The 16910-nt window shown below is 40.4% G+C and overlaps 1 protein-coding gene across 1 annotated transcript in view; it reads right to left on the bottom strand.

Annotated features, from left to right (window-relative positions):
• Positions 1-2568: 2568 nt before the first annotated feature.
• Positions 2569-16910, bottom strand: part of SNX1 (sorting nexin 1) — a 59867-nt gene continuing 45525 nt past the window's right edge. The window contains exons 13-16 of the mRNA XM_020983684.2: positions 5332-5475; positions 4216-4296; positions 3732-3803; positions 2569-3009 (exon numbers count right to left, since the gene is read on the bottom strand). Of these exons, the coding sequence (XP_020839343.1) occupies positions 2959-3009; positions 3732-3803; positions 4216-4296; positions 5332-5475 (348 nt within the window). The 3' untranslated portion in view covers positions 2569-2958. The remainder of the gene's footprint in view (positions 3010-3731; positions 3804-4215; positions 4297-5331; positions 5476-16910) is intronic.

Below are 16910 nucleotides of genomic sequence, written 5' to 3'. Positions count from 1 at the left end.
TTTTCCCACTGACCTTCTAAGTTGTCTTTGGTGTTTGTTGGTTGAGAGGTCTGGAAGCCGCCACAGCTGCTTAAGATTCCGGCATCTATTCTAGTTCTTTGCTACTACACAAAGTGCTGCTCCAAAATTCTAACTTAACAGGGTTTTTCTTTTTTTTAGTGACCTCCTTAGTCAACTTTTAAAGACTGTCTACAAAGAGGTGACTACATTAATGCACGCCATTGGAATAATGGATCTATGAATTATAGAAAAAGAATTAAAATTAATTTTGCTGTGAGAATTTTACAGCATCCCATGAGCTAACTAGCGATACCCTGGAATGTCATAAAACCAGATCTAGGACTCACTGGCTAAGCAGTGAGTGAATTCAGTTAAAGGAATTCAGTTATTTCTCTGACACTCTTTCTAGGGAAAATAGATTCTTGAAGATGACTGCCCAAAATACAGTATAAGAAAGCCAGCAGCCTAGCTTAGCTAGGTTCCATTCTACCCCAAGACAGTAGTTTCAAGATCTGGCATTAGGGGCAGGGGCTCAATTCCCCAGAAATGATTCAGAGGTCAGCAAAGTTGAGACTCTAGTGCCAGCTAGGTCAGAATAGGAAAAGTCCTTCAGAAGCCTTGAAACCAAGCACTAGGACAAAGCACTGAGTCTGGAACAGAATGGGCAGTTTCCTTACCTGCTATCCCACTAAACTGATTAAATACAGAAAGGAATACCATATGGATGCAATTGCCAAATTCCTATGGGCAGGAAGGCACTCCTCAACACAATTCTGAGAGTGACTGCCTGCTCCCTGAAGATGACCACTGTTTGGGAAAAAAAAAAAGGCCCATACTCTGTCCCCCTAGAACAAATATGTAAAATTTATGACTGAGGCAGAAACTGTCCAAATTACTCCTCTTCCAGCTTGGCTCCCATGGGCTTCAACTGTCACTGTGATTAGCAACAGGCCAGCAGATCTGCCCTTCAGGGGAACACTTTCACTTGATACAAGTATTATGAACCTATTTTCCTGTGGTAACGTACACAGAAAGTCAGATTTGAAGCCTACTCCCTTTAAGGGTCAACAATCTAAGTTCAGATAAGAAGGAACAGAGGGAACAGGCAATAAAACACTGAACAAACATGCTAACACACACACACAATATACCTGTTAATAGGTCTCATATGTAGGGTGGGGAGGGCAGAGACCTTACTCTGTAATCTGGTTCATTCAAATCCTGGGAGGGAATTGAACTGTTGGCTAGGTGAAAAGCATAATGAAATCAAGGAATATTTACAGAGCACTCATATGCCTAGCAATTGAGAGGATATAAAAATGTGTAACACCTATTCCCTGCTTTGAGCTATACAGCAATGAAAATAAACAACGTGATGCTATTTGTTTCCTCTCTGTTTTCTAAATGTGCATTTGTTTCCTGGGAAAGAGCTAAGAGAGCAACAGAAAGTAGAAGGTGGGTGGGTAGGGGAGGGAGAGAGGAAGAGAGAGAGGGAGTTCGAGAAAGGGAGGGGGGAATGAGGGAGAGAGTGTTGCAGGGCTTCAGAACATAGGAAGGGCCACTTTGTAGCTGACCTGAGGCCTGCCTGGTATTGTGGATACTATTAGGGCATCATATCTTTGGGCCAAGGCTAGAGCCCAAAGGAACCTTAGAATCATCTAGTCTAATTCCCACTGGAAGAAAGAAAAAAAAAACCCAATTTATAACTTTCCCCGATTATTCAACTAGTTCATCACAGAGCTGGGACTAGAAAATAGATTCAATGACCAGGTCAGTGTTATTTCCATCCCATTCTTGTCTCGTGTGCCCAGAGAGCTAAAGCATTAGGCTGGATATTTTATCCACTCATAGTTTATCGGTCACTAACACTTAGCGTAAACATATTTATCAGAGCTTTCTCAAAGCCAGCTAGCCAAGAGTAAGTTTTGATAGGAGGGCTGGAGAGGAGGGGCAGAGCCTAGGACACTGCTCAAGGAGAGCAATATGGGTGGGAAGCAGTAGGCATAGATGTGTGGGCCAGATAAACTGTGCCTATTTCAGAGAAAAAAAGGCATAAGGCACTTTGATAAAATGGTAGAATTCCCATGACCCCTTCCTTATAAGACAGTTAAGTAAGAACTTCACATCAGCCAGTCTTATGGAGGCACAGAGTAGGGGAATAAACCTCACATAAAGGCTCCCAAGGAAAGGGTCATGGAGGGAGCAAGTGCCTAGACCAAACTCTTCCTGCTGACAGAAATGCCACAGTTAATGAAGTTTCTTGAGTTTTGCTTTTGACTCTGATTTCTTAAGTACAGGGAACTAACTCAGTGAGAAAAACAGTGCAAACAACTCATCTCTAACTTGGTCTCAGAGCGCTGTTGGGGAGTAGGCATCTGAGTCAGGACTTGTGCTGAAGTCCTCTGAGTTGACTCCATCCACTCTTTTGTGAGGAAGGATTATTAAAACCCTCCGGTCCCAAAGCAGCCTAATATCCACCACACATTATGGTGCCGTGCTTCATGAAACAGCCTTCATGGTTTCCCCAGCTCAAAGCAAGAAGCACACCACAAAGAGAAATCAATGGGACCAGATTTTTAAATATTTTATTACATAATCTTTTCATGGCACCATCAGGAGTAACAGAAAACGTTATTCCCAGTTTCTAAACCACATCCTGAAAAATATACATTTTATTTATATATTTATATTAATAACACCCCACCCCGTAATCCCACCACCTAACTGTAGATCTTTTGCTTAAAGCAGGAAACTATTCTCTTCAGTAAGAAAATATATATGGAAGCTAAATGAAAAATACAGTTAGAAGAATTACTGGAGCAGCTTGGTCCTGGGAAGGGATAAAGGGCTTAAGTCTCTAGGCTTGGCAGGATGTGCAACTGGGATCCATTAAAGGTGGAGAGGTATAATGTAGAAAAAGGCAGCGTAATTCAGGTGGGCTCTGGCTTTCTTGGTCCATTAGGAGATGGCCTTTGCCTCAGGGAGAAAGGCTTCCCAGTACTTCACCAGCTGCAAAGAAGCCAGGGTAGAGGCAAGTGAAGAAGCAGCCTAGCAGAGCTACCTCCTCAGCACACCCCCAGCAGGAAGGAGGGATGGCCACTGTAACCAGAGAGCTACCTTTGGTCTCTTAGTGTTTGCCTCACTGAGAAATGAAGCACAGCAAGAGAAAGGGTGCAGAGCACAGAGCTGGCTTGACCACTGCACTGCCCACCAGACCATGAAGCACCACGCCCCAGCAGCCCTCATGCCTGGGAAGGAGCCTGCTTGTCCAGGGGAGTCAGCACTGATGCCAGTCTGATGTCGGGCTCCTGCACCTAATCTGATATCAGGACTCTTCTCAATGCCTAAGGCAGGGGCCATCTGGGAGCCTTCATGGGACGCTGGGTGATACATATCGGACAGTTGTCAGGAATTAAGGAACCACTTAGTGTAAATCTTGACTAGGAACCTGTTCTCGTGAGGAAACATCACGGATTGAGCACCTACAACTGACAAGGTGCTAAAGGTGGTACAGGAAAAATCTTGATAACTAGGGTCAAAACTATAACCTGCTGCCTAGTGAAGGTACCGGCCTAACAGCACGCCGGGGCTATTTTAGCACCCCTCTCTGGGGACCAAGAGAAAACCAGCACAGCTCATTGGGAAGGTCCTCTGCAAAGAGGAGTCAAAACTAACTTTTGAAAGAAACGCAGCAAAATAATACAAGGCACAAAGCAGAAACATTCACTCACCTGCTGCTGTGAATACAGAAGGGTTTCAAGGTACTTGATCACGTGGTTTCTGAAGTCCTTGGATTTCTCTTTCTATAGGAAACAAGATACTGCACTGAAGCCTTAGACATTCCTCCTCTCCACATGGGGAGAGAGGCAGGATTAACTGCTGGCTGAGGCAGAGCCCAGTTTCCAAAGGCAGAACCAGAATGTGGATAGGTCATACTCTGTCAACACAGGAGAGGGAGGGAGGGGGAGCAGTTCAAGCTCCTAGCATCCCAAAACAGAAGGAGAGTGATACTCATGGGAGCCCCTGAGAGAGGAGGCTGCCAAAGGGACCCCACTCACAGCCCTCGAGGTCATGAGCCAGCGCTTCTTGCGCTATGTCCCTAATGAGATGAAAGAGGAATGTTTGAGAGAGAAACAACTCGTGGCACAAATGAAAGGGTAGCAAACCAAAGCTAGAGAGTAGTGACAAGAGAGAAGAAAGGGAGTCCCATCATACCTCAAACCGTATCACTTCTTTGCGGACCACTGTCGAAATTCTCTCAAAGTCCCTTTCATACTGAGTCACACGAGACTCCCACTGGGCAGAAAAGAGAAAAAAAAATTTCTCTCAGTGTGTGCTGATGCAATCACAGGATTTTCACTATCCAGCGCTCTTCACTGGCTAGCACTTCTGCCTCCTCCTCCTCCTCCCCCTCTCCCTCTCTCTCATCACTATGCATAAGTAAGAAAGCAGTGGAGTATTCTGTAGTGGAGCTCACAAGGAAGGGGGCTGCTGGGTCTGTTCCCTTTGCCAATGGTCAATCACAGATGCTACCAGATGGTCACAGGCTACTCACCGACTTTAGTAGTGAACTAACCAAACAGGCACAGACCATTCACATTCACTGGTAAAACCAGTGTCTTGATGTTTTGGGGGGCCCAGAGAATAGACTGTGAAGAGGAAAATATACCAGGGTATAGGGAAAGGACTTCTTAGCCCTCTAATCGAGGTGGTGCTATCATTATGGGGCCAGATACTGGCTGAGAGACGATCCAGTGCATGGTTTCATACAGAACATAACTCACAGGATTCATCTTGATTTCTCCAGCTTGTCCCACCTTGGACGGTGAAAGCTTTCTACTTATCTACTCTGAGCCTGATTCAGGAGAAACAAGGAAGAGGTTTTCTACAGACTGAACTGTTGTTGCTGTTCAGGCCTTGCAGTCCTGTCTGACTCTTCTTGGGCCCAATGGAGGTTTTCTCGGTAGAGATACTGGAGTGGTTTCCCATTTCCTTCTCTAGCTCATTTTACAGATGAGCAAACTGAGGCAAACAGGGTTAAGTGACTTGCCCAGGGTCACAGAGCTAGTAAGTGTCTGAGGCCGCATTTGAACTCAAGAACAGACAAGGAGGAGGCCAGATCAAAGAAGCAAAGTTAGCAGAGCTAGGCAAGACCATTTTATATTAGGAGCTCAGAGAGCATTTGATTTGAAATACTAGTTCAGAGAACTAGTATTTCATACTAGCCCTCAGTTGCACTTGTGTAAATCAGTAAAATGAGACCTCTTTGGCACAAGAACCTATGCTGCTGTGGGGCAGGAATGGAGGACCCTTCCACCTGGATGAACTTACTTCTGCAATCTCGTCTTTGGCTTGCTGAAGCTTGTCAGGTTTATTGGCCCACAACAGCCTGGCCTCAGTTTCCCGTTTCTTCTGCAACATGGTCTGGGCATCCTGCCAACGTTGCCAAGTCTTCATTCGATGGTCAAATGCACCCTACCAAGAACAGTGAAGATCAAACATTTTGGTAGTTATCCATAATCTTGGGGGGCTAGGACATCCCTAGGGTGTGGAATTCTATAGTTATATGAAAAAATACTCTAAATCACTAGTGATTAGAGAAATGCAAATTAAAACAACTTTGAGGTACCCTTTATACCTATCAGATTGGCTAATGTGACAAAAAAGGAAAATGTTGGATGTTAGAGAAGATGTGGGAAAACTGGGACACTAATGCACTGTTGGTGGAGTTGTGAACTGATCCAGTCATCCAGGAGAGCCATTTGGAACTATGCCCAAACAAAGGTGCATACTCTTTGATGTATGCTAGGTCTATATCCCAGAGCCATCCAAAAAAAGGGAAAAGGACCTATATGTAAAGAAATATTTATAGCAGCTCTTTCTGTGGTGACTAAGAATTGGAAATTAAAGGGATGCCCATCAACTGGGGTATGGCTAAACAAGCTGTGGTATATGATTGTAACGGAATATTATTGTGCTATAAGAAATGACAAGCAGAATGATGTCAGAAAAACCTGTAAAGACTTACATGAACTGATGCATAGTGAAGTGAACAGAACCAGGAAAACACTGTACACAGTAATAGCAATATTGTTTGATAAAGAATTGTGAATGACTTAGCTATTCTCAACAATACAATGATCTAAGACAATCCTGAAAGACTCATGATGAAGCATACTATCCTACTATCTGCCTCCACAGAAAGAACTGATATTGTTTAAGTACAGACTAAAGTGTGCTATTTCTCACTTTCTTTTCTTTTCTTTTCTTTTGTTCCGGTCTTATACAAAATGACTAATATGGGAATATTTTACATAATTGCACACGTATAACCTATATCTGGTTGCTTACTGTGTCAGTCAGGGAGAGAAAGGAAGGAAGGAGGAACAGAATTTGGAACTCAAAACTTTAAATAAAATGCAAAAAAAAAAAGATTTTATCAGGAAAAAAAGAGACATGGAATGACACATGAACTGATTACAGAAAAGTAAGCAGAACCAGAACGATTTATATTATAACACCAAGATTATAAATACAAAGTTTTGAAGATTTTCATAGATCGTTGAAGAACTGAGGGGAACCATGAGAACAATAATAATCCTGTAAAAACAAGTGATTTTGAAAACTGAAGGAATTATGATTGATACAGTATGACCCTTTGTGGTTCCAAAGGAAAGATTTTGACTCATGATCTCCATGACAGGGAGGTAATGGAATTGAGGTGCAGAAGGAGACACATACACAGATTTATGTTAATTTTTTAAATTGAGAGGGGTGGTGCTACAAACATGAAATGCTGTGTGCACCTTCAGACAAGGTCACTGTACTATTAGTTTTACTTTGTTAGAAGAGTGGGGGTAACCTGTAAATGTTTGTAATGCAAAAATATATCAATATAATTTTAAGCACCTCCTCCGCCCCCAGCTTGCTTACTGGTCTCCTCTCCAGTCTCTGCCTTCTCTGATGCATCCTTTACACAGCTGCCAAAGTGAAATTCTACAAGTACGAGTAGGACCATGTCCTGCTTGCTCAAGGAGTCCCAGCAGCTCTCTCTTACCTCTGGGACACAGTGCTGACTTCCTGCCTTCATCATCTGGCTTTAATTTACCTTTACAAATGGACTTCACAATTCCTTTCTTTCATGTACTCCCTCTAGAGGACATTTCCTCAGCCACCTCACCATGGCCCAAGCCTTTCCTCCCCCCTCTGCTTTTCAGAATCTACAAAGCCCTCCAGGTTCAGTTCAAGTGTCCATTCTTAAAGGAGTGAGGCTTTTCCTCCCATCCCCCTGAATCGTTTAGTATACAGGTATTTTCCATTGACTTCTGGGTACATGTTTCCTTCCAACAGAATGCCAACTCCCCAGAATAGGGGTGGTGGCTTCACTCTTCTCTTGGTACCCCCAGGGCCTAGAATGTTTCTGAGGGCAGGAAAGCTCCTCCATCAATGCGACTGACAACTGTTCTGCAGCTTACAAAGCTCCCAGGTATTGAGAAGGGAAATGATTTGCCCAGGATCATAGAGTTAGTGGGTGTCCAAAGCAGGACTCAGACTCAGGTCATCTTGACTCTGAGGCCTCCTGTCTGGTACATAGTAGGTGCTTTATAAATGTTTGTTGAACTGAATGACCTTACTCTGGCCGTGTATGTGTGTGGTTAGTAAGAGATAAGACATGTGAAACTCCTTCAATGGAAATGGGGTCTCCACCTCAGTATTTCCTTCAATTATGGACATCACCTTCTTGCATGACTTTTGTTCATGTCTCCCTATAGTTCGTGTAAGGGGCACTACCTAAAATTCTGGGGTCCTGTACAAGTCGTCTTGACACTGAGAACAGCAGAGGCTGTCCAGAGGTCATCCTTCCTTCTAGCCATGTGGAACTAACATCATTTTTGTTTTTACTCATACATTTGTTTGGTAACATCCTTTATATGGTTTCACTTTCATAATTCGTTGTTAGTAAAGGCCCATTCATATCCACCATGGGCTTTATCCTTTGGTTAATCCTTTATTTTAATTTTGAAACTATAGCATTGTAGACTCAGAACTATACAATATAATTGGAAGAATACTAGTTAAAAAAAAAAAGACAGACCCTTTTTTCTGGAGAAGTTTGGAGTCACTAAAAGAACTTACTATTTCCAAAAAGCAACCCAGCCTACCTTCTTCTTTTGCATAAAATTCCAAGTTTAATTCACTGTTAGCAGCTTCTGTCCAAGACATACATACCGCTGGATAAGTTCTATAGGTTGTCCAGGTTTAGGTACTGGGGAGTTGTAGTTCTTTCATTTTGAAAGAACTACATATCATCGTCTGGACAACTTGGCACTCTTCAGCCACTTGTTTTTTCCTATGTAGATAGTTAGATCAAACTCTTGAGTGAAAACAGACCCTATTTGAGAGTGTTCCAGGGCTTGATGCAACCAGCACAATGTAATCAGTTAAAAGGAGCACCTGCTGGACCTCATCAGTCATGGGTGATCCCTTTACATCTCAGATGCTATGCTACAACTCCTCCTCAGCACTGACAGTAACTCCTGGTGAGTGTACTTCTCCCTGGTTAAAGACTCACAGTATTAATGATCAGAGAGAGGGTCACTGAACAAAGTTTTTTCCCCATTATTGTCTGAACATTTCCCTATTCAAAAGAACAGAGAAAGAGGACTGACTAGAAAACTGAATCTCCCTACATACAACTTGTTGGTTTTCTTGGGAAGTACATTTCAAATTGAGCATCATAGTTCCAACACTACCATGGCAAAAAACTCACAAGCTGATAGAGGCGTTAAGTGCTATATTGTTTGAAGAGCCTTTAAGACAGTGTTGTGCTGAGACAGAGACCGACAGACAGAGAGATCATAGATTCAGAGTTGGGAGGGGCCTTAGAAGCCATCAAGACCAACCCTTTCATTTTATAAATGAGGAAACTGAAATATGAGATTAAATGATTTGCCTGGGAAAGGAAAGATTTTTGACACAAAGGTAAGGTAAGTTCATGATGAGGATGGGGGACAAAGGAGAAGATGTAAACTATATGAAGAGAAGTAGTTAAGGCTGGAAAAGTTTGGATTCAGTCAAAGGGCCACAGTTGAGGACCTAGAGGGCCATATCTGGCCTCGAGGCCACAGGTACCCCACCTTTGATAAAAGTTTCTGAATGAGGGTGGGAGTGTTTAAAAGATCAAATCGGTGTTGCAGGAATATTACTTGTAAAGCAGTGTTTAGAATGTATTTAGGGGGAAGACTAGATACTAGGAGAATAGTTAGGAGACTATTCCAGTAGTCTGGAGGAAGTGTGATGAAAAAGCCCAAACTAAAATTAAATCCAAATTTAATAGGATTTGGCAACCGACTCTTCTCTTGTCTCTACAAAGAAATCACTGATGTTTTGAGCCTAGGTAATAGGCTAGAATTGTTTTAACAGAAGTAGGAAAATTAAAAGGGCAGGTTTCAGAATAATGAATTCACTTTTAGATGCTGATCTGAGCTATACGTCGGTCATCCAATGCAGATTTTAGAATTCAAAGCTAGAAAGGCTAAAATGAGAAAATGGAGGTCTAGAGAGGTTAAAAGAATTTTCTGTTGTCCCAAGATGATAAGTGGCAGGGCTCAAACGCAGGTCCTCTGACTCCAAATTCAGTATTTTTTCTGTCATGCCTGGCAGGCAGCTGGAGATGCAAGACTAGAAGTCACAAAAGTCTAAATTGGGCCTGGAAGGTAGAAAAACAAACCCGGGAGATTCTACATTGTATTGTACTGTCACTAATAATAGGGAAGAACCAGCTGCTGGGGTAGGAATGAGGAAGACTGGGAGAAAATGACCAGTCTGTCCTGGAGTTTATGATTGAGGAAGAGAGGAAGTCTGGTCACAGCATGTATGGTGCATACTCCAGATCTTGAGAAAACATATTTCAAAGGGCTTAGGTGAAGGTGGGGCAGGATCCCACAAAATAACATCCTACAGGGGAAATCAGTACAGGAGATATGGGAAACCCTCAAGAATGAATGAAATGAAAATCTTGAAATACAATGGGAAACCATTTCAGAGAAGAAAAAACAGGAGATTTTCTAAAGACACCAGTATGGACACATACAGAACTCACCAACCAACTTAGATTTTTAAAAGAAATGTTCTATCTACATACCTTTATCAACTATTTATAAAATAAAGATCTTAATCTTGGAAAGTAAAATTAAACTAGTTATAAAGGAACTACCAAAGGAAAATAACAAAATCTTGTTGAAAATGGATTTACAAGTAAATTCTAGCAAATATTTAAAGAATAATAACACTTATACATAAATTATTTTCAAAATGAAAGAACTACAACTCCCCAGTACCTAAACCTGAGAAAGAAAAAAGCAAATGAAGAATTATATGTCAATCATTGTAATGAATATGGATGTAAGAATTTTAAATAAAATCCCACCAAAAAGATTATAGCAACATATCCAAAAAATCATGCATAGCAGAAAGGATGATTCCAGATTGAGAAAAGAAGAAACATAATCATATTAAAAATAAAACTACCCCAAACCACATGATTATCTCAATAGATAGATAAAAAGACTTTGACAAAGTACAAGAATTAGAAATTTTCACCTCTAAGAAAAAAATTAGCTAAAACCCATAAGATAATAAAAACTATGTATCTAAACCCTATAGTTGGCATTATCTGCAGCTAGGAATTTCTAGAAGCATTCCCAATAAAAACAAGAGCAAAGCCAGGATGCTCCCTTTCCCCACCGCTACGCGACATAGTTGTAAAAATTCTACTAATATTAAAAATAAGAGAAAGAAATTAAGGACATAATTCTTATTTGATGATGACTTCACAGTTCACTTACAAAACATCAAAGCAACTAAGAAACTGACATCTCCCATTTTTATGCCCTTTTCACTTGCTTTCCCCCATTAATGCTCTGACACCTCACCTCTGTTTAAGTTTCCTGGTGTTTCTTCAAGTCTCAGATCAAATCAAACCTTCTGCAGGAGGCCTTTCCAGGTCTTCCAAGTTGCTACTGCTTTCTTCTCTGAGATTACCTCCCATCTACTCTATATCCATCTTGTATATACCTAGTTTTTTACATGTTGTGTCCTCTATTAGAATGTGAGCTCTTTGAGGGCAGGTTTTTAATTTTGTGTTGTTTTTTTTTAACCTATCTTTGTATCCTTAGCACTTAGGATAATGCCTGGCACACAGTAAGCAATTAATAAATGCTCTTTGAGTGACTGATATCTTCATCAAAAAAGCATGGGACAAAAATTATACACACATACACACAAAATCAACATTTCTATATTGTAGTAACAAATATAAGAGAATATAATAAAAGCAGAAGTCACACTCAAAATTAACCACAAAACGCATAAAATACCTATGTCAATTTACCAAGATACATTCAAGACTTATGAAAATACAATTAAATCATTTTGTTTATTTACTTTGGCTAGGCAATGGGGTTAAGTGACCTGCCCAGGGTCATACAGCTATTAAGTGTCCAAGGCCACATTCGAACTCAGGTTCTCCTGAATCCAGGGCCGGTGCTCTATGCACTGCGCCACCTAGCTGCCCCTACAAAACACTTTAAAAATAACATGTTGGTGGAGTTGCGAATGGGTCCAATCATTCTGGAAAGCAATTTGGAACTATGCCCTAAAAGTTACTAAACTATGCTTACCCTCTGACACAGCAATACCCCAAAGAGAAAGAGGAAAAGGGTTCATATATACAAAAACATTTATAGCAGCTCTTTTTGTAATGACAAAGAACTGGAGACCAAGGAGGTAATCATCAATTGGCTGAACAAATTACAGTATAAAAATGTAACTGAATCCTATTGTTCCATAAGAAATGACCAAAGGGATGAGTTCAGAGAAACCTGGGAGGCTTGTATGAAGTGATGCAGAGTGATGTAAACCAGGAAAACAATTACAACAACATGTAAAGACAAACAGCTTGCTTTTCATTTCATTCATTCTTGAGGGTTTCCTATATCTCCTATATTGATTTCCCCTGTAGGAGGTTATTTTGTGGGATCTTGCCCCACCTTCACCACTGAACCCTGATCAATGCAATAATCAACCGTGATTCCAGAAGATTGATACCTACCTCCTAAAAAAGAGGTGTGAGACTTGAGGTGTAAAATGAAACATTTTTAAAACATGGGAATTTGGTTTGGTTGGCTATGCATATTCGTTACAAGAGTTTTTCCCAACCACCAGAAAAAAAAGGTGGAAAAGAGAAAATAGTTGTTTGTTAACTGAAAAAAAATTAAAAGAAATAATTGAACAGATATCCATTGTTCATGACTGAGTTACTACAACATAATAAAATGATACCCCCTAAATTAAGTTTTAGGTTTAGTGCTATACCAGACTACAAAGGGATACTGTATGGAACACACAGACAAAAAAATTCATTGGTAAGAACCTAAGGTTTAGAATCTCAAGGGGAATAATGAAAAAGGTAGGAATCATATTGCTACATCTCAAATTACATTATAAACGGTAATATTAAAACTATTTAGGAGTGTTTAAGAAATATAACAAATCAGCGATTTGTTATATAACAAGATATGTAAGATAAGGGAATATTAGAAATAAATTGAAGTCAATAACTTAGTGTTTGATAAAACAGATTAGAAAAATTACTGGAAAAATAGTTCAGCAAAAAATTAGGGTCAGACCCATATCTTATACTATTTACTACAATAAATTCCAAATGGATATGTGAGCTGAATATTAAAGGCCACACCAAAAAGTAATTAGAAAAATATTAAGTGTTTTCCACAGCTGTGGCTAAATAGACGAGTTCTTAACCAACAAGATAATCACAAAGATAAACTACGTAATTTCAAGAGTATTAAACTGAAAAGGTTTTGTAAGGATAAAAATCAAACAACTAGGATTAAAAAGGTAAGAAGTCAACTGAGAAAAAATACCTGCATCCAGTATTTCTAATCTATACCCCAAAACATTTATGGTAGCAAAAAACAAACATGACCACTGGTTGGGAAATGGCTTAACAAATAGTGGTTTAATAATGTAATGTAATATTACCGTGCCATAACAATGAATGTAAATAATACAGAGAAGCAGGAAAGACTTATATGATCTGATGTAAGCTGATGCAAGCAAAACCAGGAAAATTACCCATATTCAATGACTACAAAACTGTGAAAAGAATAACATCTCCAAAAAAATCTAAATGGAATGCTGTGTAATTAAAATGACCAAGTTTGGTCTTGAAGAAGAAATATGAGAATATACCTCCCCCCTCTTCTTTGTAGAGTTGGGGAAACCATGGTTGTGGAATACTGTATATACATAGCTAAACTTCGTGGATGTGTTGGTTAGTTTTGCCAAACCGTTTTCCCTGACTCCCTTTCTTTTTTGTTCATTAGGTGGGAAAGGAGGACAGACATATTGGGAAAGAAGGTGATGTAGGAGGGGTGGAGCCAAGATGGCAGAGTGAAAGCAGTGACTTGCCTGAGCTCTCCCCCAAACCCCTCCAAATACTCATAAAAAATGGCTCTAAACAAATTCTGAAGCGGCAGAACCCACAAAAAGACAGAGTGAAACAAATTTCCAGCCCAAGACAACCTGGATGATTGATCAGAAAGGTGTATCACACCAGGCTGGGAGCGCAGTGCAGCGCAGAGTGGGCGCGCAGGCCAGTGAACCTGGAGCAGGCCTCAGAGGACTGAATCTCAGGCAGCTGTGGAGGTTTCCAGACTCCTCAATCCACCAATGCCAGAGACAACTTAGAAGGTCAGTGGGAAAAGTCTGTTTCTGTCGGTGCTGAGAAAGGAAGGCGGGGTTTCAGCTCCATTCCCCAAAAGCTTGGCCCTGGGAGGGGCAGCTGCTTCCCAAGCTTCCGGCCCACAGACTGAGGGGAAATCCACTGGCTGATCAGAGAGGGATTGCAGGGATCTCTTTGCCAGTGCTGAGGCAGGAATCTCTTGCTTTGCCTGTGTTTGGATGTGGGCCACAGTTCTGGGCAGCGGTGCTGGGGTAAGGAGGAGCACTGGCTTGGTGGAGCTTGTAGTGGCTGTAGATAGGGACCCCTCCTCACAGTTACAGGACAGAAAGGAGTACTTGTAGTCACAGGCCAGGAAAGGAGTAAACACCTCACCCCTTATCATACCACCTTGCAAGAACTGAAAATGTACAGGTCCCTACACAAGTATCTCTGAAAACAGCTGTACAAACCCCCCAAAGCTTGGGACAGTACATTCTCCATATTGGAAGCAGATTCGTACCTTAACAAAGAGTTTAAAACTCAAGTAATTGGCTGGGATCACGAGCAAGCAGCGCAAAAAGAGTCAGACCATAGAATCTTACTTTGGTGAAAAAGAAGATCAAAATATACAACCAGAAGAACACAACAAAGTCAAAGCTCCTACCAAAGCCTCCAAGAAAAATATGAATCAGTCTCAGGCCTTGGAAGAGCTCAGAAGGGATCTTGAGAAGCAAATAAGGGAAGTAGAGGAAAAACTGGGAAGAGAAATGAGTGATGCAAGAAAATTACGAAAAACAAGTCAACCGCTTGCTAAAGGAGACTCAAAAAAATACTGAAGAAAATAACACCTTAAAAAATAGCCTAACCCAAATGGCAAAAGAGGTCCAAAAAGCGAATGATGAGAAGAATGCCCTAAAAAGCAAAATTGGCCAAATGGAAAAGGAAGTCCAAAAGCTTACTAAAGAAAATACTTCCTTAAAAATCAGAATAGAGCAATTAGAAGATAGTGACTTTATGAGAAATCACGACACAGTAGAACAAATCCAAAAGAATGAAAAATGAGAAAACAATGTGAAATATCTTATTGGAAAAACAACTGACCTGGAAAATAGATCCAGGAGAGAGAATTTAAAAATTATTGGACTATCTGAAAGCCATGATCAAAAAAAAGAACCTAGACATCACCTTTCAAGAAATTATCAAGGAAAACTGCCCTGATATATTAGAATCAGAGGGCAAAACAGAAATTGAAAGAATCCACAGATCTCCCCCTGAAAGAAATCCCCAAAGGAAAACTCCTAGGAATATTATAGCCAAATTCCAGAGTTCCCAGGTCAAGAGAAACTATTACAAGCTGCCAGAAGGAAACAATTCAAGTACTGTGGAAACACAATCAGGATAACACAAGATTTAGCAGCTTCTACATTAAAGGATCACAGGGCATGGAATATAATATTCCGGAGGGCAAAGGAGACAGGATTACAACCAAGAATCACCTACCCAGGAAAACTGAGTATAATCCTTCAGGGGAAAAAGTGGTTATTCAGTGAAATAGAGGACTTTCAAGCATTCCTGAGGAAAAGACCAGAGCTGAATAGAAAATTTGACTTTCAAATACAGGACTCCAGTGGAACATGAAGAGGTAAACAGGAAAGAGAAATCATAAGAGACTTATTAAGACTGAACTGTTTACAGTCCTGCATGGAAAGATGATATTTATAACTCATGAGACCTTTGTCAGTATTAGGGTAGCTGGAGGAAAAGAAATTATATGTATGTAGATAGAAGATTAAGGGGTCATATCTGGAGAATAAAATTAAGGGATAAGAGAGGATGATACTCAGAGAAGAAGAAAGGGAGAGGCAGAATGGGGTAAATTATCTCACAAATAAAAAAAAACAAAAAAGAAAAGTCTCTTACAGTGGAGGGAAACAGAGGAAGGTGAGAGGGAATGAGTGAATCTTATTCTCATAGGATTTGGCTTAACATACACATTCGTATGGAAATCTGTCTTACTCTATAGGAAAATAGGGGGAGAAAGGGACAAGAGAGCAGGGGGATGATAGAGACGAGGGCAGATTGGGAAAGGGGGTAATCAGAAGTAAATACTTCTGAGGAGGGACAGGGTCAAAAGAAAGAATAGAGAATAAATGGGTGGACAGGATAGGATTAAGGGAAACAGAGTTAGTTTTTCACAACATGTCTACTCACATGCTGCTGGGAAATAAGAAATACAGGAAATGGGGTACAGAAGTCTATCCTGCCCTACAGGAAAATAGAAGGGGAAGGGGAGAGAGATAGAAAAGAGGACAGACTAGGGGAAGGGATATTCAAAATGCATGCCATCTTGGGGTAGGGGGAAGGGGGAGATGGGGTGAAAATTTGGAACTCAAAAACTTGTGGAAGTGAATGTTGAAAACTAAAAATAAATACATTTATATAAAAAAAAAGAAAAACTCGAGCTACTTTACAGTTTGGAGATCTAGAATCCTGATCTCAGCTAAATGAAATTTGAGACTTTGCCATTTAATAAAGAAAAGAAACTATGCATTTAAAAAAAAAGGTGATGTAAAAGGAAAAGGTATCAATAAAAAAATTTAAAGATGTTGTTAAGCTCAAAATTGAGTAGAGGCTGATAAGGAAGCAAAAAACAATAAAAAGGACCTGGGGTTTTTATAAGCTGTACTGAGAGAAAAAGAATGATCAAAGAAGAGATAAAAAAGGCAGTGCACACACACACACACACACAATTTTTTCTGCCAAGAATGACTTTTGCATTAGAAGGATTCATACCTAAGGCAAGTAAGAAGATGGTAAGAGCACACCTAGTGACCCTTGATGAATTCATCAGGCTCAGATGAATTACATCCTTTGGTATGGAAAGAAATGAAAGAGGATCGCTAAGTTAGTAATTACTACTATTACTACTATTGCAAGATTGTGGAAAACAGGAGGGGTGTCACAGCATTAGAGAAGGACAAATACTCTAGTATTTTTTTTGTAATGGGAAGAGAACAAATTCTGTAAGCTATATGTATATCACTAAGCTTGATTCTGATTTCCAGGAAAATTCTAGAATGGATCATGAAAGCGATGGATGATGAATATCTAAAAAGTAAAGCAGTGATCACAAAGAACCAGTATGATTTAATCAAGAACAGGTCAG

The sequence above is a fragment of the Phascolarctos cinereus genome, unplaced genomic scaffold (genome assembly GCF_003287225.1).
Source record: "Phascolarctos cinereus isolate Bilbo 61053 unplaced genomic scaffold, phaCin_HiC Scaffold_3;HRSCAF=262, whole genome shotgun sequence".
NCBI classification, from domain to species: domain Eukaryota; kingdom Metazoa; phylum Chordata; class Mammalia; order Diprotodontia; family Phascolarctidae; genus Phascolarctos; species Phascolarctos cinereus.
This window is presented reverse-complemented; position numbering and strand designations above follow the sequence as displayed.